General features: G+C 38.1%; 1 protein-coding gene across 4 annotated transcripts in view; it reads right to left on the bottom strand.

The window, feature by feature from the left end:
* Nucleotides 1-25,421, bottom strand: part of EPSTI1 (epithelial stromal interaction 1) — a 53,201-nt gene extending 27,780 nt beyond the window's left edge. For 3 of the 4 annotated variants that reach the window (XM_075199759.1, XM_075199760.1, XM_075199761.1), the window contains exons 1-8: nucleotides 25,183-25,421; nucleotides 23,370-23,428; nucleotides 14,143-14,226; nucleotides 13,088-13,161; nucleotides 9,798-9,881; nucleotides 7,838-7,911; nucleotides 3,305-3,392; nucleotides 180-245 (exon numbers count right to left, since the gene is read on the bottom strand). In XM_075199759.1, coding sequence (XP_075055860.1) covers nucleotides 180-245; nucleotides 3,305-3,392; nucleotides 7,838-7,911; nucleotides 9,798-9,881; nucleotides 13,088-13,161; nucleotides 14,143-14,226; nucleotides 23,370-23,428; nucleotides 25,183-25,367 — 714 coding nt within the window. In that variant the 5' untranslated portion in view covers nucleotides 25,368-25,421. The remainder of the gene's footprint in view (nucleotides 1-179; nucleotides 246-3,304; nucleotides 3,393-7,837; nucleotides 7,912-9,797; nucleotides 9,882-13,087; nucleotides 13,162-14,142; nucleotides 14,227-23,369; nucleotides 23,429-25,182) is intronic. The other variant, XM_075199763.1, reaches the window with a different exon arrangement.
* Nucleotides 25,422-25,654: the final 233 nt, after the last annotated feature.

The raw sequence follows: 25,654 nt of genomic DNA, 5'->3' as shown, positions 1-25,654 counted from the left end.
TCGGCCAATTGACCAGTATCGGTTGCAATATTTTATGTTCTTTTTCATAAAAAATATATCACCTCTCTTCTACTCTAAGACATATCATATAAACAAACTATAAGTCATTTCATATAAAGTACATTACTTTACTATAGAACCTGTCACTATAGAAAGTGTGCAACAACGTATGGGCATACCATTTCCATTGACTCTTTCAGTACTTGCTGAAGTATCCAATCTTCATTTTGCTCTTGTTCATCAACCTGTAAGAGAAATTAAACACTATATCACTATATACCGGAGATACTGTATACACAATGGATCAGCTAGAAAAGAAGGTAAAAGTAAAACTGTATATGGACATTCTTCCCATCTATCGCTTTTTATTTTTGTGGTGCCCATTGCTGCTGAACAGCCTGACTCTTCCACTATAAGAGACAGAACTAGTGGAAACTACAACTAGAGGCAAGTGCATACCATATGCGGACAGAAGGCAAAGTGAGCACAAATGTCCACAAGGATTCAATTTGTGCAACATCTTTAGAATGTTAGGCAATCTTTTCCAGGAGACTACAGCAGCTCTTACTATTGCTCACCTGTCGCACTGTCCCAAAGTTTACAACTTTACTCTCAACCCAATTCCCCTAGAAGTCATTTTCCGTCACACTTTTAAACTATTTGGAAATACATAAAAGCTGATCAATATGGCTGTTTACAATTTGATATTTCAGCAGTTCAATTTTTGCAAGGGTTCCAACATGTTTTATTCATTTCACGAAAAGATCAATTTTATTTTTTGGTGGATCATCAAATTAAAAGGCCTTGGTGGAACTTGGCATTGCTAGTCTGTTGAGAAATGATGTCAATAAAATAATGTACTTAGGTAGTACAGAGGTATTATTTCTAGAAAACAATTTGATTTTAGCTATAGATAAGCAAGTCATATTGCTGCATAGATCAGGATGTTATGTGAGTGAATATAATAAAATGATTTCTCTGGTTTTAATTCATATAATTTAGACATGTGCTGCCCTTTCCATGAAATCACTTTTAACCGTTCGGTGAGAAAATAATCTCTCTTTCCAAAAAGCCTTTCTATTATCAGATGTATTAGAGGTATTCCATAAAATTGGAGGAGTGCCGGAATGGGAACAAAATAATATTAAAATATCGTGCTTATTTTGAACAGCTCCACTTTTAGCACAGTTTAGCACCACAAATCCAGATGCATGCTTCAAATGTATCCAAAATATGCCAATGTTTACACACAAAAATACTACATACAAAAACCCAAAATAAATAAAACTTAACAATATAGGATAAAAGTGTCATAAAAGTTTTAAAAGTTCGTTTTAACTACTTTTTGTTTACTTCAAAAATGTTAAGCAACAAATTAAAACAATAATAGCTTAACACTTTTCTAGAACAGTAATAGTAAAACAATTTTATTAAAAGCACTAAAATTATAATTACTATAAAAATGTTTTGTAACCTACACTTTTATTTAACATGCTGCTAATTATTTGACTATATTTTACCCTAATTTCTACTTTTATGTAATGTGCCTCCATGACTTCCCCCCTAACTGAATCCTCATACTGATTGTTATATATGAATTATGGGCCTGATTCATTAAGGATCTTAAATGAAGAAGATTCTTATTTCAGTCTCCTGGACAAAACCATGTTACATTGCAAGGGGTGCAAATTAGTATTCTGTTTTGCACATAAGTTAAATACTGACTGTTTTTTCATGTAACACACAAATACTTGATAGCTTATTTGTACACTGAAATTTAAAGTTGATATTTGTGTGCTACATGAAAAAACAGGCAGTATTTAACTTATGTGCAAAACAGAACACTCATTTGCACCCCTTGCATTGTAACATGGTTTTGTCCAGGAGACTGAAATAAGAATCCTCTTCATTTAAGATCCTTAATGAATCATGCCCTATGTCCTTAGCGCAATGGACCAGTAAAAGCCATTCTGACGACACACAGCAGTATTTACAGGATTGCGGATCAACCTGGTGGCCCTTACAGATTGTGCAAATCTAATGGGCAGACCTGAGGGGTGGGATAGGCGTTACTTGCGACAATGGGCCCCTTGCAAGATGCTCATCATGATATCCATGAGGAAAAAAAAATTCCTTTGGTAGAACAAGATATTTCATTGAGCTAGAACAGGAGGAGGCTGGGTGTACTTTAAAGTATGTAAGACATTAAGGACCCACAAGAGCGGGTGAAAAATCCACCACTGAAAAAAGGTCTTGTATGCCCTGATTTTAACAAGTAAAAAATCCCAATACACCTCAAGGTGTAAGCGAAATGAGATTCAAATAAATAGGCATAAGAACACCAATGCATTTTAATACATATTATGTATGTTTTATACATAGACAAAAAGAAAACCACAACAACTATTATTTTCATAGGTTACTATGTAGTAAAATTAGAGTCAATTGAGCAGGACTTTAGGAGTAAAACAAGAATGTTAAAACTTGGGAAGCGCAGTATCATTGGATCATCATCATTTTTACTGGGCCAGAAGAAGCGCATAAATTGTGCCCTATTTCCTAATTTTTCGTCCCACAGAACACAGCTTCAGAGCATGAATACAGAGATAGGACATGTGCATTTGAGTGTGCAAAGCTGTAAAAGAAGGTACAAACATAGATGCACTGTACCGTGTGAGATTTATGGCTAACAAGTTGTTCAACTGCTTGTTCCCTTGTTCTTCCTTTTGGACCTATAGATTGCAGGAAGAGAAGCAACACTTGCTGGCACATTTAAACAACAGCACTTTTTTCAGTGTAATGATTGAATGGATTGGTTATTCATCTTGAGTGACTATTAGGGGTTAGTGATGGTAGTTTCTCCTTCTCCTTCGGCAGCAGAACAAAGTTGGTGGCCATTGAGAGGACCTATGGTGGAACAATGTTTACAAGCAGATAGCTGACACATCTTCCACTTGGTTTCTACACACGCACGGACAGAAACTGTTTTTGTTTATCGTGTAAATTAAGGGTCATGTAATGACATTTCTGATGTATATTACATGTCTCTAAGATACTGTACAGAACTCATGTATATGTGTACATGCCATACTTTTTACAAGTAATAGACACCCACGTATATTCCTGTGGTATGCATGTGGAGTGGTGATTGTGCACTTGTACATTTCACTTGTTACATCGCAAAAGCTATAGTAGAGTAATTGCTGATGCGGAGAAGATTAGTACATTTCAGCCAGAGTTTCTTATTAGTGGTACATGGTTACAACTAATCTATACATAATACCCTCAATGACTTCATTCTTACCCATGCACTTGGTGTCCTCTCACAGCTATTGTGACTTTGTAAATTAATTTCAGGCTGTGACAATCGGTCCAGAAATTGATTATTTGTTCTAGGTTAAGAAAACAAATAGTTATTGCATGCTTTACATGTTATATCATTTTTGGTAAAAAAACATGTTGGGCTATTATAATGTTTCCGAATTTGTCTATGTACCTTTTTTTGTTTTCATGTCCTTCCTGTATTTTCACAAATACATAATTACTGGGTATTTTTTAAAAAGCTAGTATGGCTTGCCGTGATTATGGTTGCCTATCAGACAATATTATACTTGCAAGTGAAAAACAGAGTTGCAGAATACAATGTGCACAGGTAACTATCAGAATGATAAGTGATAAGTAAGTAAGGTGAGCGATACAGAGTATCTGTTTGGATGTGCACCTCAAATCGCTTTTCTTATGGCCTAGTTGCTCTGTCCAGCACACTTTATAATACACACCCACTCTCTGCTTTTGGAAGATGCCTCCACAAACTAGAAAAGCGCCAAGGTTTTCGGAAAGATGGAAGGAGGCACATGGTGTAAAAGTCTCATAAAAGGCCAAACCCCTATCACTTTAGAAACATCCTTTTCAATAAGTGAAACCTTTCAGTTTTTCACCTAGATTACTGCTTGGTGTAGCCTCATTTATGGGTTCAGTTAATCATGAGAGTGAAGGGGCACTGATACTGTCTTTATTAAATGTGACACCTCTGCGTGATAAGCGTGAATGTGCTTTTCTGATGAAGGGTAACAGGAAGGTGCAAATAAAGCCCCATTAAAAGACAGAGCTGGTGCAAAAATCAAGTGTCTTTGCAGAATGACAATAGCTGTGTATTACTTCAAAACTGATGGAGTTTTTCACAAGCTTCCAATATACAGTACTTCTAGATACTAGATCTAGAACCTATGCTAAGTTGCATTAAACCTTCTCTTGTACTTTGTAGTTGCCAAATGCTCTATTAAGTTATCTGTTGTAAGGGAAGAAAATCAATGTCTCTGGGAAGAAGACTGCCTTGCTGTGCTGCAGCCTAACACTAGGAAATGGATAAAGACTTTCTTTGTCCTTTGGCATGATGGGCTCTGAACATTAAATCTGACAGTTTTCAGGGTACATACATACTCATTAACTGTTGTGGAACCATCTCTGACACTTTGCCCTGTGCTACATTCAACAGTAGTAGTTTTAATGGTCCTCAAAGTAGGAATATATTGATCACTATGTGGAGTGCACGGTCAGCATGCTGGGTATTGATTTCAGATGCTTAATGGACACAGCTATGTGTACTGGCAGTCAGTGCAGTGAGTGACAGCAAGTACTGACAGTGCAGTCCTCAGGGTCATATGTTTTTCGTCACCTTTGAAAGGTGGCAATTAAATCTATCTATTTATATACACTATTTAAGGTGTTATCTTTTTCTCTCACTCTTTTAGCTCTATGTAAATGCAATGTAATTAACATGTGAACTGCGTTTATAATCACTAACTTTCCCCCCTCGGTTTCAATGCTTTGTCGCTGTACTGAAAACAATATGTATCTATGTTATTGCTATTTAGCCATCAGGATTGCCTGGCCTGGGTGGCTCCAGGTAGGGTAACGGACTGAATACACTATATCAGCTGTGTCAAGTGAAATCTAACTGCTGTTCCACACTCATAGAACCACCGTGGGCTGTGTTATAGCTTAGTTTTTACCAATCATTACGAAGTCAAAGACATAAGCCCCAAGATCCAAGTGTTTGTTTTCTTTATTTCATGCAAGCATGGGAGCAGCACTCCAACAAGAGTCTGGACAAGAAACAATGCATTTGTACCATCTAATATACCTCATACTCGCCTACTCTCCCAGAATTCCCGGGAGGCTCACGAATTTCGGCATTAAATGGCAGGGGAAAATTTTTAAAAGGCATGTATGATATACCTTTACTGGTTCTGGGCAGAGTTTTAGTAAAACAGAGTGTGTTTTTGCACTATCCCCCTATACAGAATTTGTTTTTGGAGGGGCCCACTACACATCTAGTCTAATCTAGTCTTCTGGGGCCTGATTCATTAAGGATCTTAACTTGAGAAACTTCTTATTTCAGTCTCCTGGACAAAACCATGTTACAATACAAGGGGTGCAAATTAGTATTCTGTTTTGCACATAAGTTAAATACTGACAGTTTTTTCATGTAGCACACAAATATCAACTTTAAATTTCAGTGTACAAATAAGCTATCAAGTATGTGTGTGTTACATGAAAAAACAGTCAGTATTTAACTTATGTGCAAAATAATAAACTAATTTCCACCCCTTGCATTGTAACATGGTTTTTGTCCAGGAGACTGAAATAAGAAGTTTCTCAAGTTAAGATCCTTAATGAATCAGGCCCCTGGTACCTTGGTACAGACAAACACGAAGAATGTGTCTTATCTCCCTCTTTGTAAGGCCTCAATTGAACAGACTATTCTTCCCTGCAGAATATTTACTTGTATTAAGTATTTAAAGTATAAACACATATATATATATTTATTACTTGAATTCAACCAAATTCCATTATATTTATAACAGCTATATATATGGTGTGTCAACAAAACATACAAAAGACACTGGTCACAGAATACTGCCTTACATTTTAACAATGCATCATACAAATCAAAATAATAGAGACGCTTTCAAATATGTTAATATGCTTACATTGGCAAACAGTAGTTGTCATTTTCTTCCTATGCAAAATGCAGTATTTGATGTCAATTAACTGGTGCAATCTGTTTGCACACTTTCCACTAGAAAACACTGCTAGATTAATGTGCACAGCTTGGAAAGCAAGCTCACAGCCATTCAATAAATTGCTTTCATTATTACACTCTGGAGAGCCTCTTCAAAAACCTATAAAAGCCTAGTTTTCTGCCTGTTAGCTAAATAATTGACCTGCCTTTAAATCATCAGGAGGGAGTAATTTGCCTAAAACTAAAGTAGATAAAAAGCAAACTCTCTGAAAGTTTAGAGTACACATTGTATGATGTAAAATCAGCCTATCGGTAAAACTCTTAATATGTCCTGGATCTCCAAATTATTGCTGCGTTACGCATGTGTTCAGACAATTATTCTTTAGTTATTAATTGGCAATCAAACATATAAAAGATCAATAATTACCAATAGCTGTAAAAAATAAAGCATAATTAATTTTACAAATGTGCCTATTGATGATGTTATATAAAGAATACAAACAGTCACGTGATACCATTATATAAAGAATACACAGTACAGAGACAGGCAACATATGCATCGCCGAGATACAGAGATACAGGTCGCATATTCCAGAGATAATGGTCGCATATTCCTACTGTACAGCTATATAAAAAATGTAAATCTCCCACACGTTTTTTATATTCACGTTTGTGCTGCAGCTTTGTTAAATCAAATATATACAGCAATAACTGTTTTATACTACTTTTATCTAATAGTATATTGAAATCCCAGACGCAATGTGAATGCATATAAATTGCAGAGGTGTTAATGCCTGAAGTGTGGTGTTGGTGTAATGGCAGGTTGCACAAAGATTGGATAACAAAAAAATTAAGATTATAAATTAAGATTTGTGAAAAGGAATATTTCAAACGCAAAAGTAGTAAGCTAGTATTAAATTCAGCAAATATGACACTATGGGGATTGTAGTCCTCCAAGATCCAACATCTATCTAGCCTATATGGCACCTCCTTCCCTACATTACTGACATGGGCTGCAGAGATGTTCTGATTTACTGTACTTCTTTTTTTCATTTCAATTTAAAACTGACAATTTGATAAGCAGTAAGAAGAACAAATTAGTTTATGCCTAATTCAACAACTCAAGTAAATCATTGACAGCTGTGCTAAGTAGCAATCAAGCTGAATTAAAGATATAATTGCACAATTTCTGCTTCCACAGTGAGTTTTTTCTTTTTGCTTTACCCAACTACCAAAAAACAAGAACATACAATAATTTTTATAAGTAGAAAATAACATTATACAACATATATATATATATATACACACACATATAAGTATGTATAAACATACTTTCTGTATACATATAGCTGTCTGTATATTTATATAGATACTGTATAAACCAATACCAAATACTGCTACTTAAAAAGAGCAGGTAAATACATAGCGCGCTTTAAAGTACTTCAAAGGGGAGAATATAAGTATTAATATGTTAATGTAATGAGTATTTAGAATTAGCAATTTGTTTAATTAGGCTACAATGATTTTGCTGATGTTATGTTTGTTTATGTACTGTAATAAAATGTTGGTAGTTTGCTTTCTAGCAACCTCTATATGTCACGGATGCTATAGCTGTTGAGGAAAAGGTCTTCATACATCATTATAAGTACTCTAATCGACATTATACATTTTTTCTAATAAACCAGCTTAATTGCATTGTAATTTAAAAGGTGTGTATATACGCTGAGGTGCTTCTGTAAATGTCATTACTGCACCAAAATATTTGCTTTACGAATGGGAATGTTGATTATAACACTGACGTATGTAACCTACGTGTGCATGTTTTCATGCCACCTTTTCCGTCTCTCCATATCTTGTTGTCGCTTTCTTTCCTCTTGTTTCTCAGCCTACAACAAGCACGTAGAAAAATAAGGTAATTTCTTGACATAACTGTATATTGAGCAGTAGTAGTAGTAGACCTTACTATGTAATACTGATTAATGTATTTCACCTGCATGGTTCATATCTGAACATCAGTTTTGGGGTTTAGTGAACCTTTGTTCTATGTAAAAATAAACAAAATCCGTGACTTTGAAAATCAGAGAAAAATGCCACAGAAACAGATCTCCCAACCCCCATAAAAAAAAAAAAACACCCATTCACTATGAACAATTGATGACAAATGTTTATAACTGAGAATAGCAGAGGCTCCCTTCATTGCCATTCAGTCACAAGTGGTTTACTGCACAGGGCATATGTGATTGGCTGGAGCGGAAGGGGAGTCCTTGGGAATTCTGAGTGTGAGCAATTTGTAGCGGATGTAAATAGTGAGCTGGCTGGTATGTTTTTTTGGGAGACATAGGCAAACTGAGGGGGGTTTCCAAGTGCCTGGAAACCCCCCTCCAAGGCTGGGGCACTGTATAATTGAGGTGGCTGAACCCTGCCCCCGCTTCACATGGCTCTGCTTGAAAAGGGAGTGCTGCGTGCACCTAACAATAGTGCATGCAGCATTGCCCATGTATATTATAGGGATAGGAAGAGTTGGAGAGCAACCAAGCACTGTCTAATATTATAGCCATGCCCCCATGCATGTTGGTCACGCTCACTGGCGGCGTGGTGTGGAAACCCTCCTCTACAAATCCTGCATTTGCCCCTGGGAGGGGGGACTTTTCAAGGGTTTTTGGATGTGGATAAGGGTTTGGGGAACTCTTATTTAATTAAACATCATTTTGGAACTGTGTATGTATGGGGATTTTTACTCTTTTGGAATAATGAGCAGTGGTCTTAATGTCTCCCTGGTATAGTAGAAGCCATTCCAGGCTGTCTAGAGCTAGAGCTGGAGCTGGTTGAGGAAACATGCTGAACCTTTTTTTTTTCAAAATACTTATTATATTTACATAGTGCAGCAATTGTGGTCTTAGCGGACATCGCTTGTAGTTATCTGCTGTTCAGCCTCATGTTGTTGCTGTGAGTGACTGACAGTTACCTCCGCTCAAGCACAGTTGCTGCTGATTCATTCATTTTTAATTATTTATTGTTGCCAACATATGCAGTGGTTCTCCCCATTTCCTATATTTACAATGATTCAACGGCATATCCCTGGCACTGCAAGTAAAACCTATCAGTGGTTTACTGGTTAATGTTAACATTGTGTATGGAGAAATTATACTGCATGGGCTATGTTATGCCAGCAGAATTTCCCAGCATTAAATGAGCACTTGCTGCTGTACGTCTATAATTTCACCATAATCTCTGAAATGTTTAACCACTTAAAGGTGGAAGTAAGGGGGGTATACAATCAGAATTGGTGGACAAATATTGAGGGTGTGACTGTTATTACAGGTGATCTAATGCTGTGAAGGTATAGAGGTGTATGATGAGTACACCCTGCCCGACTTGATCCCTTGTGACAGTTCCTGGTGCTGTAATAGGAGCGCACCATGTTTAAACTGAAGGCTGAGTTCTGCTCAGTGTCGGAACTGTCATAGGTGCAGTGCACCGGGGCCCATGGTGATAATGGGGCCGTCTGTATGACAGATGGGGAGGGTTGGGGGCCACGGTTCCCTCCTCCTGTCCTACCTGCACCAGGGCCCACAGCTCACTAGTTCCGCCTCTGGTTCTGCTATTAATCAGAAGTCATGATCAGAGGTGACTATGGTAACAAACACAGGTGCTGGAACCGGAGGTTGTGGAACTTATGACAAGATATTTATATACAGTTAGCAAGTGGATAAATTACAGGATATCTGTGTTCAGAACAAAAGGAGGTGTTATTAGCCTCTATAATTCATACCTTTTGTCTCTGAATGTCTTTCATTTCTTGTATCTTGGCTTCTTCTTCCTCTTTTAATTTCCTTTTGTATTCGTCCCTCTGGAGCTGCATACAAGTGTGTAATTTAGTGCTCAGCTGACAGAATTTGGAAATTAATTCAAATGGCGGAGATAGGTAACTTGTGACCCAAATGCACTTGTGGGACTATAAGACTGAGCCTCAGTCTACTAGGGTTAAGACTTGGGAGACTCACAGGTTGTGTCTGGCTGCTTCAGAGTGTAACTAAGCAATGTCTAAGTATCAATAATCACTTTTTTCTTGAAACATACCTGAACCAAAGTTTTATACAGTAGCATTATTCCAGTGTTATTCAATTCATGGGGGCATCTGAGTATTCAAGGACAGGCCAGAGGGGAAAGGAGCACACTCTGTTTTGCAGTAGTGGTTTGGGTCACAATTCCTTCCCATTCCTCATCCTTGTGTTATTTCTGCCTCAGTTTTGTCTTATTATTTTTAGCAGTACCTGTATCCTATTTTCATTTGACTCCTGGGAATATATTTACTAAACTGCGGCTTTGAAAAAGTGGAGATGTTGCCTATAGCAACCAATCAGATTCTAGTTATTTATTTAGTACCGTCTACAAAACAACAGCTAGAATCTGATTTGTTGCTATAGGCAACATCTCCACTTTTTTAAACCTGCAGTTTAGTAAATATACTCCTTTGTATTCAACCCTGGTTAGCTGACTACCCATTTCAGTGCTTTGCTATACGATTTTCTACTCTGGACTCCAGATCCTGCTCTGGCAGTCTTGCTGTGACTCCTCCCCTCAGCTACTATATTAGTCCTGCTATTTACATAAACCATAGTCAATCTACCTTCCCATCTTGTACATTTATGTTAGTTCCTGCGCAGATATTCCACATGTCTACTCAAGGTTGCATTCTCTTTTCTTTGTGATTATGTATATGCCGTATATTTACAACAAAGATTAATAAACCTGTCTGAAAAAATAATGTTATAGTGTTAAACAGAGACAGAGGTATATGACAATGGTAGTAATCACCTGCATTATTATTCTTGCTGTTCTGTTGAGATTGCATAATATATCACAGTAATGCACATATTTAATAAATGACTTGTTCATGAAAGAGAATGAAATATTTTCCTCGGAAAATAATTGTTTTGTGTCTTGTGTTTATAATTTTAATGTGTCATATGTACCGCTGTGTGTTAATGTGTCATAATAAGCAACCTTTCACATTCACATTCATAATTGAATTAGCTAGTATTTGTATATCAATCATAATGTTCTTTTTTTTATAAAAAAGGAAAAAGCTAAATGTCAATATTATTAGTGTCATTTTCCATGGGATTCTCACCAGTTTACCTGCAATGATAGCAGTAGTCAACTGTCCCTGAATTCTAGCAGCAGTTCTGGTATTCAAATGGTTGCTTTGTCATAATTCTTAACATGCCTGTATTTTAATAATGGCCAGCTGCTCAGTATAACTTCTATGTATCTGCAAAACTTTAAGTGCCCATGAAGACAGACCTCATCAACCGTTTTGACCAAACTGGTCTAACAACGCCCTGTGTGTAGCGCCACAATTTGTTTTCCCAAACAGAATGTGAATGGGATCATTTTGGTTTTAAGCAGCCTGCCTAGTATATTTGATCACTGGAAGCTTGACATACTGCAAGAACTGAGGTATTACATTTGGAAACATAGTGCATTAGTTCCTTTCTGATTAAACACCCACTTAGCTGAGTTTTTGCAACATGATCCTGTTTGCAGTTTGTGATCCTTCTTATTGATAATACATCCGATTAGCCAATGAACTCAACATTGTGGACCTCATTTAGAGTCAGACGCAAAGTCTGTTTAAGAAGTGTAGAAGTGGGAGTGTGCCACAGCTTGGTAGAGTATTACGAGTGGCAAGCAACCCCAGTTGCGTCCCACTCGTAATACCCTATCGAGCTGCGAGCAGATCCTGCAGCTAGCTCACCGCTTGCGCCACCTAATTCCTGCCGCACAGCTTGAGCCCATTTTTGATGTGTGTTGCGTCTGCGCCTCACTGCGGCTAGGATTTATTAACATTGTCACGCCTTCACAGTTCCACATTCCACCCATTCTCTCGTAGTGAGCCGAAAGCTGTTGTAAGTGTTAATTGTGTCCAAGATGCAGGCGCATATGGTGCTTTCTGCACATGCCTGATAATGTTTTTTTGTTGGATGCGCCTAAAACGGACTTTGCGTCTGACTCTAAATGAGGTCCTATGTGTGGTCAACAGCACTGCATGGAGTTACCTGTGATGGGAAATATTTCTGACCAAATTAACTACAGATTTGTCATTTAGCAAACAGTTCAAACAACCATATCTGCCCATATGATGCATAAATAAAGGTGTTATGAAAGCACTTAGCATGAAACAAAAGGGTTTCTCACAATCTAACAGGGTATGGTGTTGTATTTTGGAAATACCAAGTAACCACATTATCTCACCTGATACCTGTGAAGTTTATTGTTTATCATCCTTCGGAGTTAATTGAACTAGTTGGTTCAGGATTATCTAACGGAACTGAATATTATAGCAGAGTGATCCCAGCAGACCAGAGGCAGGACTCCTATGCACCCTATTCTGCCATCATGGTAATTCTGTATATTGCTGCAAATCAGCTACATTGATAGTGTTAGTACCTATATAATACAACAAACGTCTATCAATATGGCACATTATGTTTAATCAGTGCTGCCCAGTCAGGACACTGTAGACACAAGTCCTGGGATCAGTGCAATGGTTAGGAAGATCAGAACTGAGACTGATACAAGTTGGAACATCTTCGTGAATGATTGCTGAACAGATATTACACTTATTAAACTGTATATAATTTAGTATATATAGAGAATTATGTTATGTATTACATTGATAAAACTGCAATATGCAATATGACTATGCATGGGCTTCTGAATCAATGTCCAATGTTCATGTATTGGGCAGATTTGGACAATCGGCAGTCGGATCCTATAGCACGCAAGTACTGCAGGCGGCCAATGACAGATTAATACGCACGCTTTCAGATTGTGGTCAGCAGTTGAACACACTTTTAGGCCAGCCCCCGTGAGCAATTAATCAATTTTCCCCAGTTGTTAATCTGTCTTGGCATTGATTTTGGACCCTCTCTTGCAGCCATCGAATTGCCTGTTTATTAAAAGTTTACCAACAATAAATATAAAATTACACATTTCATATATGAAAAATATTATTTTCTATGAAAAGATCATAAAAAGTAATAAATAGATACAAACCTTTTTTTGGTTCTTGGACTGATATTGCATCTGTTGTTGTTGCTGTCTTACTTCTGACTCAGTCGTTCGTCCTCCTACGTAAAACAGAATATAGTAGACAGAGGAAACAAGTAAATTAAATTAAATGGAGTCACTTGGGAAATACATTTCAAAAGAAAAATGTGATTTATAGCTACACTGCCACCTGGAGGGGATGAAGTATTATGGCTTATTAATGGCCCCCCTATTCACACCCCTATTCTTAAGCTATTTAATAGGGGTGAACAAATATGTACACCACTTTAGGCTTAAGCTGGTCGCAAATGGCTTTACCATGCAGCTCTATGTAAGTGGTACAAAAGAGTTAAGATCTTTATAAATGACAAGCTAATTACTGAGTCTGTCCTGTGAACCAATGTGCTAATTAGTGAGCCTGTCCTGTGAACCAATGAACGAATGTGCAAATTGACTGCACTTTTTATTTAAAACTTAAATCAACACCATGATAGTGCGATTTGCTGAAAGTCCTGTAATAGGACAGTTATTATTTTTCTTTTTTTAAATCTCTTTATTTTTGAAACTTGAAGACTAACAGTAAACAAATAAGCATGGCATTACAATAATCACAAGCACAGTTATTATTTTGATTGAAACATCCTAAAATGCTATGAAAAAGATATTGGGAGAAAAACGGACATGCTTCACTTTCATAGTGAATACATCCTATCAAATAGCATGTTCTTCTGACAGCTACTTATTTCAGCATGGACTTCGTGACGAAACTGCCATGACCAGTAATAATGTCCTTGACCTTGTATGCATTATGTATTATCATACAAGAGTAAATTAGGTGGGGAGTTAAAGAGCAGTATGTCAAGACCAGGTTGAAGCGGTCATATTGCAGGATCTGATAATGCAGAACTGCATAATAGCATTAATACCGGTAAATTGTTTTATATAATGTAAATCATCACACACATATTTCAGGGGCGGTTGCTTGTGTCTATACTCATTCTATACAAGATGTCACATAATATGATCACAGTATAGTAAATTCAGTCTTTTGCTTCACTCACCCAGCTTCATTGGAGTGAGGTTTACAGGCCCTGGCCTCTGGGCTTCCTTCCAGCGCTCATAATCTTCTTGTTCTTTACTGGATACTGGAAGACAGCAACAAGATTCAAATCAATTACAGGTTAGATTAAAATTAACTTGAGTAGGCTACAACACTTCTACTCCTAGTTTAATTCCTTAACCTTTAGCACTAAAATCATCATGAATATGGCAAGTGTCATACATATATATATATATATATATATATATATATATATATATATAGATATGTGTGTAGATATGTGTGTGTGTGTGTATATATATATATATATATATATAGATATGTGTGTGTAGATATGTGTGTGTGTGTGTGTGTGTATATATATATATATATATAGATATGTGTGTAGATATGTGTGTGTGTGTGTGTGTGTGTGTATATATAGATAGATAGATAGATAGATAGATAGATAGATAGATAGATAGATATAGATATATATATATATACAGAGTGGCACAGAAGGACGTCACTGTAATGGTGGATGAGACAGTATTTATAGCTGGCAGTAGAAATACCAGTGGGTGTCTCTTATCAAGTTCAAGTTATTGTTATCTATAGTGATCACAAGTTGTCTTTTTTATCTATATATACTGTGTTATGACTGATAATTAAGCTTTGGTTGGTTGAAGTTATCATTGGTATCTACCATTGGTCCTGTTTTGTTTTTGCATTCATGCTGGTTTTTATTACTATTTTACTGATTATTATTATTATTACAATTAATATATTTTTTGTGCTAATAATTAATAAAGTAATTGTTCTAATTTTAACTATACTGGTTCTCACACTTCATGTTTTGAACTTCCAGTGTTTTAAGTATATTTATACACTATTCTGCACTGTCTAATTTTTCTTGTGATTAATTTCTGTATTGGGATTAACACTGCCCTCAAGTACAGCTGCATTCAGTGGCCTACATTGTAGTATTGAATCTATATACATTTGAAAAAATAATAATAAAATGATTTTTTGTTTTATTTTTGTTGTGAGAATAGGGAGAGACAATAAAGAATATCTGATTTCCAAAGATATTTTTGCATTTAGACAGAGACAGTATAAGTGAATATTATTACATCATTATACATATATTGTACTTTGTCCTGTTGTATATGTATATTTTTTTATGATGTAAACATTAGCTATAGTGTTATACTATGGAGTAATACTGCCATTTGCGGTTTAACCTATATTGCATCATCATTCATACTCACTGAAGCAAAAACCTATAAAAGTATAGCACTGTTCAGACTCTAGGGGGTAAATGTATCAAACTGAGAGTTTTCCGTCGGGTTTGAAAAAATAATCAGACTCTAGCTATCATTTACTTAGTACATTCTACAAAATGAAAGCTAGAATCTGATTGGTTGCTATAGGCAACATCTCCACTTTTCAAACCTGTCGGAAAACTCTCAGCTTGATACATTTCCCCCCAGATCTCTCTAGTGAGTGATGAAAAGCTGTGCCAGTTCTCCTCCATGAAGATTTTAGGATGCATGTTTCAAAATCAGGGCTGCTCATCAACTTTGGGGCCACCATGCGCTGAATCCAGTTTATCGTTATTTGTGTAACAACTTAATTGGAGCTAAGTAAACATATTTTTAAATGATTGTATTTCAGGATTGTAATTATTATTATTATTATCAGTGTTATTATTATAATAGTTTATGTATTTCCAAACATATTATGCAGAGTTGTACAGAGAATATGTAGTTATTCACATCAGTCCCTGCCCCACTGGAGCTTACAATTTAAATATGCCTTTACTGTGTTCACCTGTATCTGGTTTGCTGCCTCTGTAGACTGGTGTGTTAGCCCCAACCTGGTATCCACTATCCTAAATTGTTGTGAAACCAAACTCATTATTTATATAACCCAGTGTTTCCCAACCCTAGTCCTCAAGTACCCGTAACAGTGCAGGTTTTTCAGGTCACCAGTGATATAATTAGTACCACCTGTGTATCTTTCAATACATGTCAGTCAGTAATGATTATACCTGTGCTCCAGGAAAGAGATATGGAAAACCTGCACTGAGGACTAGGGTTGGGAAACACTGATATAACCTATGACCTTTGTTCCCTAACAAATCCTTTTTATTGCCATAGAATGATGGTAGAGGTCAATATTAATCCATTTTCCACCTGCCACCCTACATATGTCAAAATGTTCAAGGTAAATTGTATCACCAAAGCAATCAGATGAAGCATTACTAGCATTAATAGATGTATAAGCTCAAACTCATATTTTGTAATTATATCCAAGTCATATGCATAAATTTAGTTGAAGTATGCTCACTATGTAAGTAATTGGTAATATTGGCATGGGCCACTAGTCAATAGAGAGATGGGGCACTAGGTGACAACCATGATGTTGCTCTGGAACCCAACATTAAATTCACAAATTACCTACCAGATTGACACTGCCGCTGTAACAGATAGAACTAGCCAGCGCTGACAGTATGGAGCTACAATAATATTCATGGCTACTAGCGCACTGTCTGACATTTACCTGTGCATTACTGTGAAAAATGTCCAATAAAAACAGAAGTTCTATAGAAGTTGCTAATAAACACAATAAACACAAACAAACATAAAATAGACAATTTGTTGGATCTGGCTTAGTGACTTTCATCAAGTATTGTACTTAAAAATCATTTGCTCAGATATATACAGAAATGAAGATGCATCTTTTCGGCAGCCCCATGCTTACATAGCTGACATTGGTATTTTGCAATGATCCACCGGCAGCTCCCCAGGCAGTATAAGATCTTGCATAATAACAGACAGTTGTAAAAAAAACAACTATTTTGTGTGTTTGTCTCATTTCAATGCATACAAGATTTGCATACTGTCACTGGAGTAATACATTCATAAGGCATCAAAGTAAACAGCTTGACCGAATGACTTTGGAAGATGCAAATTTATTCCTAATTGTCAATTTAATGAACAACTCCCTAAAATGTTCTCTATGGGGAACTGTTCCGTTTATTTTCAAGTACATGAATTATTCAAAGAACAGTAATGTATGAGATTTAGGTAAGGCACCAATTTCAGACAAATGCCTGTAGTTTTCAGTAGATTTTTGAAACACTGTCATTGTTAAATGTATGGTATAGAAAAACACATTTGTATGTATTACTTGCATTTGTCAGAATCTAGTTACAGGGTTTGGCCAACAAAAATTCAGATAATTTAAATTGATCAGCTTGCAAATGTCCTCCTGCAGCTTTCAGGAAACGCACTGCTTTATTTTTCTGGCTTCATTCTGTGCCTTTCATGAATTCAGGGTGACTTGTGGGATATGACCATACTTGCCAACTCTCCCTGAATGACAGTGAGACTCCCTGAAATAGGGGTGATCTCCCTTACTCTATGAAGAGTCTGGCATTCTCCCTGATGCTGAGCCAGTACAAGTGGTTGGCTTTGCCATCGGTGGCATGATGACACAGTTCAGAAATTGTGTCCTATGTCCATGTATTGATGCCTATAGAGGTGGCCCTTTTCATGGAGACCAAGATTTAATCATAGACTGACAGGTAAAACAACATGACTTCAGTAATGGAGACAGAAATGTAAAAGACACTTCAGTCTCTAGAGATTCATTAGCTGCTTTTGTTTGACGCATAGTTGCCTACTAGGGGCTGGGCCAAAAATATGCGATTTGTCAAGCCCGCACCCACCTTCCCCGAGATCTCCCTGAAGCTAATGAGGAAAAGTTGGCAAGTATGGATATGACACAAGTCTGCTCTGTAATCCAGGTATTCCAATTGTGCTTGATGATATGGCTGAAAAGCACATAAAAGGAGCCAGAAAGAAATAATTGGGTTTATTAAAAGTTGCAGGAGGACATGCACAGCCCAATACATTTATCATCCTTTCTCCTTTCCTGCTTGAGGTCGATATGTTTATCAGGGACTTACAACTTTTGCCCAGACCAGGAAAACTGAAGCAATTAGGTCCAGGTCAGTCCAACCTCTCCTGAACATGGTTAAGATCTTCTATAGTATATGTTGCTATTAAGTGCACATTTATAGTGTGATAGGCACAGTGTTCTGGTACTGAAAATGTGTAGCTTGCTGGCAATAACCTTTCAGCTCAGCCAGAGTCTGCTGATTACTTCATGCTCTCCTTTCCTTTATGTTTAGCAGAAGTTGATTTTTCACATTTCCACCTGCAGTTCACTTGTAACTAACCAAGGGAATGGTTAGCATGTATAAATCCCTCTGTGTCTCACATACATTGCCTGTACAACAGGTTAGGTACCTTAGTTGGCTGAACTTTTATACCTGCTCCTGAATTAATTTGTCCCGAGACGACTTGGCCATTCATTCTATTCTGCCTGTCTTTGACTTTGGATTTAATTCTGATTTTGAACCTGAGCTGCCTGTTCTGACCTTGGCCTGAATTCACATTTTTTTCAATCAGTTGTTACTTAGCAAAACTAGCCTGGGGGCCACAACGTGTGGGTTCATCAATGTCACAGGTGAAGACCGGAGTTCCCATTAGACTCCATGCCCCATGTCCCTAGTTAAAAACTGTCACCCTCTAGTGGTATATTGGGTCAACATCTGGGACATTAAATGTCATTAGCTGGTTAATTTGCAGTGTAGCTTTGTGTGGATCCACAATACGCAGGATACTGTTTATTGGGTGCAGTACAATGCTGAAATAATAAAGAAGTAGTAAAGAAGTACCTAGTGCTCCTAGCTCCTGACTTTGCATGGAAAATTAAAATGCCCAGGCTGACGCTTGCACACAGATAAGGGGGTTAGACTGGATTGGTTGAAGGGGCTGGCCTACCCACTTCCAGATCGGTGTAACAAATAGTATAACAGGAGGCTTATTAGCCTATGTTGATATACAATAATGTTGTATAGTTGTATGCACTAGAACAACCCTTGTAAAGCTAACAAGAACTTACTAACCAATATCATATATAGGGGGGAATTCATTTGTCGGCGCATGGGCATTGTGCTGGGCACATTGCTGACAATTATGATAGAAATTTCACTCATTTTGAATAATAAAAAAATGAAAGAGTTCATCCAAATGTGGAAATAAATCATACTCAAAATTTATTATTTATGTGATTGTAGTTTGAAGATCCAAAAACTTTCATGTTTCCGAAAAAAAAAAAATATTTAGATTACCAAGCTGCGGACATTGAATTAGGTATACTGCATTAGTAGAGCAGTGTCAGACTGGCCCAGCGGACTACCGGTTAAACCACTGGTAGGCCCGGCTACCGTACAGCCACACCCCATTTGTTCACGTGGGCGGAGCTTACCTGGAGGCCCCTCACAAGGACCCGGCGTCCCCGCTGCTCAATTGCAATTGCAGCTGCGATCATGTGACCCGCCCCCTCCCCCTGTCAGCTGATCTTCCCGCCGTATGAAGAAGGGAGAAGCAGCAGAGCCTGCCCTGCAGCAATATCAACATATAGGTAAGTTCAGTATATTTTTTAACCATTTATTTATACTATATTGTGTGTGTGTGTGTGTGTGTGTGTGTGTGTGTGTATTGTGGTCACTTGCGTGGCATAACATTTGGGGCACTACTGGGTGGCATAACATTGGGGGCACTATGTGGCATAACTTTGGGGCATTACTGTGTGGCATAACTTTGGGGGCATATGTGGCATAACATTGGGGCACTACTGTGTGGCTTAACAATGGGGGCACTATGTGCAGTGGCGGGCTGGCCCGGGGGGCAGCGGCGCCCCGGGCCGCTGGGTTAGACGCCTATTAGGGCCGGGGGGTAGGCCGCCCCCCCGGTTGCAAAAAACAGTTTCTCCCCCCAGATGCGGCCGCGTCAGCGCACAGGCGGCCGCATCACATTACAGGGGATGCAGCCGCGTCATCAATGACGCGGCCACATCCCCTGTAATATGATGCGGCCACCTGTGTGCCCCCCGGCCATCCCTCTCCCAGCCCGCGCCTGATTATGTGGCATCACATTTGGGGCACTGCTGTGTGGCATAACTCTGAGGCACTACTGTGTGACATAACATTGGGGGCATATGTGGCATAACTTTGGGGCACTACTGTGTGGCATAACATTGTTTTAGGGGCACTATGTGGTATAGGGGGCTGCCTATCTATACTAAACTATAGGGGGGCTGGCTATACTAAACTATAGTGAGGGGGGGCTGCACAGAGAAAACTATATGGATGGGGTGATGGGACCTTTAATGCTGAGGTGGTTTGGGTCTATAATTGAATATGGGTGCTGTTGATTTAATGGCAGGGATGGTTGACGTTTCTAAATGTACCCATTATTTTTTCCAAATAGGGCCCTCAACATTCCTGGATCCAGACAAGCCGCAACTAAAGAAGCCAGCAGCCACAGGTGGCAAAAGTGACAACAACAGGTAGGACAGACTGTCAAATGTTCTGAGTCTAGTGCAGGCTTGGCTAACTTGTGGTACTCCAGGTGTTGTGAAACTACAAGTTCCAGCATACCTTTACAGCAATAAGCTGCTATATATTGGCAAAGCATGCTGGGGCTTGTAGTTTCACAACACCTGGAGTGTCACAGGTTAGCCAAGCCTGGTCTAGTGGGACAATCCTGCTTTTTGGTGACTGTTCTGCCCAATCTAAGGGGCAGGTCAACACTGTGTATTCTTTATACACACACTGTATGTTTTATATACTACACTAAGGTGCTAGCTGTCTTTCGTGGACTGGCCACTCCCCATCTAGTGTCAGGTCCCGCCTCTATGATGGCTGACCACACCCCCTCTGGTGGGCCCTTAGTGTTGCAGTCCCCCGGTGGGCCCTTCCTGCCCCAGTCCGACACTGTAGTAGAGTGTAGTAAGGAGTCTCCTAATGTCCCACTCCCTGCCCTCCATACTGTAAGAAAACACAACACAACTATAAGATAACTTTGAATTGAAAATTCCCCAAAACACTCATTCACCACTTTGTTAAATATAAAAAGTCATTTTCCTCTCTCTTATTCCTTGACCTGTCATAGTCCAAATGGATAAAACAATACCCCTATAATAAAACGACTCACACACTAGCAGTGACCAACACAAAACATACAGTGATCAAATCCGGGAGTCCCCGGGACACCCCTTCACTGACAGCCAGTCACAAGCATTTTCCTATGCTGATCACTTGTGACTGGCTGCCTGTGAAGGGGTACAGGGGAAATTTGTCCGAAATCCAGAATGTGCTGGATCAGTTCGCCCACTTGCAGGGTACTTCCTATTAGCAGTATCCTGACAACCTATATAAGCTGTGTTTACTCAAAGTTCCACAAACGCTGTGGCTAGAAAAGCAGAACTGAGATAAGTGCCTCGAGAACTGCAGCAGTTCCAGGACCGGGATCCCACGGTTTCACTTGTTTGTAATGAGGATTCTTCCCAGAAGTGTAGAGGACTGAGTTGACTGAAATATAGACTAATGAAAGCATTTACAGGTATAGAATCTATTACTAAGAACACTTGGGGTTTTCAGTGGTTTTCCATACTCCAGAGCTCCATGCCTCAAGTATGTGAAAATAACATGATACTGCAGCTTCTCACTCAATTATTTTAGCAGCGCTCCTTACAGTGACTGTAGGAAGAGATATTCGTGCCTGTGTATTATATTGTCACAGACCAGCAGAAATTATTCCCTTGTTTTCTGTTTTTCAGAACTGTCTATATAACAGAATTAGGCAAAAAAAGACAGAAGTTTCTTTTAATTAGGTGCACTCAATCCTCTGGTATTCTCAATTAAATTGAACAAGTATTAGTACCCACTTAAAACATAACTTTTATTGACTTGTATATAAAAAGCGAAATATAGGGTAAAATTGTGCTCATAGATAAAAAACGTGATTAAAATAATCTGGATGCACATCGAAATTATACCTATATGTTTTTATTGGATAGACCATATGGTATGGAGGTTTAAATTGGGCAAACCTGCAGATATAAACAAGGAGTGATTATATAGATGCCCTTCAGTCCCATGGATCTATTGTAGCGAATCCATGCTGACTGTTGGTATAAGCTTTAAGTTGTCTGTTAGTCACTTAACTCCTTGAATAATTACAACATGTTGCAGAAAATTCACACCACTTACATACTCCTATATAGTTTGGAGTTCTATTGTCTCTCACACAATTCTTTCCTGTATATCTAGCCTGAAATAGCGGCACTCTACAATCCTAGATACAACGATTTATAGGGTGTGCATCCAGATTATTTTAATCACGTTTTTTATCTATGAGCACAATTTTACCCTATATTTCGCTTTTTATATACTAGTCAATAAGTTATGTTTTAAGTGGGTACTAATACTTGTTCAATTTAATTGAGAATACCAGAGGATTGAGTGCACCTAATTAAAAGAAACTTCTGTCTTTTTTTGCATATGATACGATCATGTTTTTAGGTAGCACCCCAGTGCAATATGCCTAATGATTTATTATTATCATTAATATATATGGGAGCGAATCCTATAGTTGGTGCGGTAGAATAAACCCTTGTTTCTATATAACAGAATTCCAAGAAAAAATTCCCATATTTGTATTTTAAAATGTGTAAGATACATCTATTCACATTTCTGAAAAGTGATAAGTTGAAATTCTTTATAGTGTTTCATCAGTTTCTACCAGTTTAGTTTTTGCTAATTGGAGGCCGCCACAATGATTTTATATACTAAGAGCAAGAAGGTAAAGTGTGTGTGGTCACCTATACAAATGGGCTGTCCACGCTAAAACAAGCACTTGTGCCATGTGTGTCATATAGTCTTAGAAGTGTACGCTCCTATAAGCAGAATGTCAATGGATGGTTCTGTATTGTATTGCATCACTGTGCAATATGCTAGCATTGTATAAATAACAACCTGCATAGCAGCAAAGTGCCCCTTCATTTTTTGCACATTTTGGCAAGTATGCATATGTCCCCATGAACTCACATATTCTGCTTCAATATTTAGTAAATACATTAAAATTACATTCACTTTATGTTAGCTATGTGCTCCAGGAACACCCTTTTAATATAGTTACTTTTTTATCTGTCTCCTTGCACTTATTTTTTGACAGCGCTGACTACTATAATTACAGTGTAATTCTAAGCCAAGCAGAGGTGGAAGAGTGGCTCAGTTGTAGCTCATAAACAGCTACGCTAATTACAGTGACTATAAGACTTTGTGACATTTATACATATTAGATTAGGCTGCATGAGACACTTTCTTACTTTGTAGAAGTCTGTCTCTTCTTGCTTGATTTGGAGGGAAAACCACATAGGCACCTGAGCTGTAATATAATACGTGAAATTCAAGCATTGTTCCCATACAATGTTTTGTAACATTTTCAAGTCACTTTACCTTCCAATGTAGCAATTCATCTAGATAACTTTAGCAACTTCAAAAATGGTCTGGATTGGGCCAATGAGAGAACACCCCCCATTAACAACATTTGAATATTTACCCAGTGGCTCCTCCTCACCACCAATGGCTGGGCTCACAACATAGCTCCTGAGGTCTAACCATGGCGGAGGATTTCTAATGACTTCAATCACATTTGGAGTGGAGTTAAGAAAAGTAAATAAGGGACATATGACCAATTCCAAATTACTGAACTACTGCAAAAGAATTAGTAGCATCCAGCCATATTTGTTAAGTTCATATCGGTCAGGGTAGATCTTTAGCCATTTATAAACAGGCTCTGAATATCCAGTAGACTGACTAGGCTGCAGCCTGGGGCGCAAGGCTTTTTTATTTTATTTTTGGGTTGCGCAAGAGTTCTGGGGGCGTAAAATCATGACGGGGGGGGGGGGGGGTATAAACTGAAATTCATTTTAAGAGAATATTTGTTGTCCAACGTAAAAGAAAATATAAAATAAAATAATATGTAGTAAGGTTTTAACCTTGACGTATTCCCATGGTAAGGGCTAATCACAATGAGCCATCTGTGGGAAAGTAGTAGAGCAGGCGCCAGGCACCTCCACCATCATGTCTTCATCCCGTTCATGCCTACTTTCCGCTATATAGTTCTGACTTTAATGAAAGTGAAATGATTGACAAATATTGCTGTGAACATTTTAAAAAGTCAACTGGAGCCGAGTTTCGAACACACGCAAACATAACATTGGTGAGCGGGAGGGGGGTGAAGAAAGCTGGATTCTAAATTAGGGAAAAGTTCATTTCTACCTAACGCATATTAGTGAAGGGGGGCTACGCGCACATTAGCCTAGGGGCAGCCTCAACCCTTAATCCGTCCTGTTTATACAAACAAACATGTTTTTTTACTATATGCAGCCACTGCAGTATGAGCTGCCATCTGTCAACAATCAATTATAGGAATAAAAAAATTGTGGCAATTATCAATTACTTTAGTACACTAATAAATACATTTTGGAATTGGGTCAAAAAATATGGTGTTAGGGTACAAAATCAAATCAATTTTGTCAGACAAATGTGATGCAAATATTAAGATTTGTAATAAAATCAATTTTGTAGCATGCGCAATGGATTTGAACGTCCAGAAAAAAAGTCAGGCTAGCAGGCATGGTGGTATTATGTTCCTCCTTTTTCTGTAGATATAGTCTATCTATAGACTGAAAGCAGCACAGCAGCTTATTCCTGTAAATAAAGGTGTTTGCCAGGAGTCTAGAACACATCATACTGTTACAAATGAGTCTGTGAGGTAAAAGCCTACAAAGTCTCAGAGTACTCCCAGGGGCTGTCACTTTCCTACAGCAAGCACTGTGTCATGTGGAGGAAACGAAATTGAAACAACCGATGAGTCAGTGAAACGAAACTAAGAAATCCTTAATGACATTAAGCACAATAGTGCTGTTTTATAGGAAGGAGCAACAGTCTGCACGCCTAGGCACTGTGTTGGAAATTGTATTTAGAAAAGCAGATGTATATGCTAAACTATGCCTGCATTATATATACACTCAATCACTAACAAGAAAAACAACTGATGTAATGTACTTGTCTATACATACAATGGCATAAGCTTTATCTACGGATACCAAAAAGAAGCAACTTAAATAAACTTACTGCTGGGGTTCCTGAGATGTCTGTGGATTTGGCTGCTTATTTATATCCACCTGATCATTGTTAGTGTGTTGCTCATCTCCCATTCCTCTGGGGGTGATGTCCTCATCATAATCACCACTTCCAGGTTGGTATTGAAAGCTTCGCCTATTTGATCCTCTCCCGGCTCCTGAGTTTTGTCCATACATACTGGGCTCCGACTTCTTCTAGTTCTCTGTACAATATATGTCCAACTTTTCACACAAAGCTGTCACAGTAACGACGCCCCTCCCACAATCTTCCCCCTACTCACTTTACAACAAGCCAGCTTTGATTTGTGCATCGGGAGAGATTACAACTATGCATTACCACTTTTTTCTACTTTTAAACAAAAGTTATTAAAACAATAGTATACTAAGTTTATTTCTAAAAACTAAAGGTACAATTCAGCAGCATGAAGTTATTGTGGTGAAAAACAGTCAAATACAGAGGGTAC

This window comes from Mixophyes fleayi, chromosome 2 (genome assembly GCF_038048845.1).
Source record: "Mixophyes fleayi isolate aMixFle1 chromosome 2, aMixFle1.hap1, whole genome shotgun sequence".
In the NCBI taxonomy this organism is placed as follows: Eukaryota; Metazoa; Chordata; class Amphibia; order Anura; family Limnodynastidae; genus Mixophyes; species Mixophyes fleayi.
This window is presented reverse-complemented; position numbering and strand designations above follow the sequence as displayed.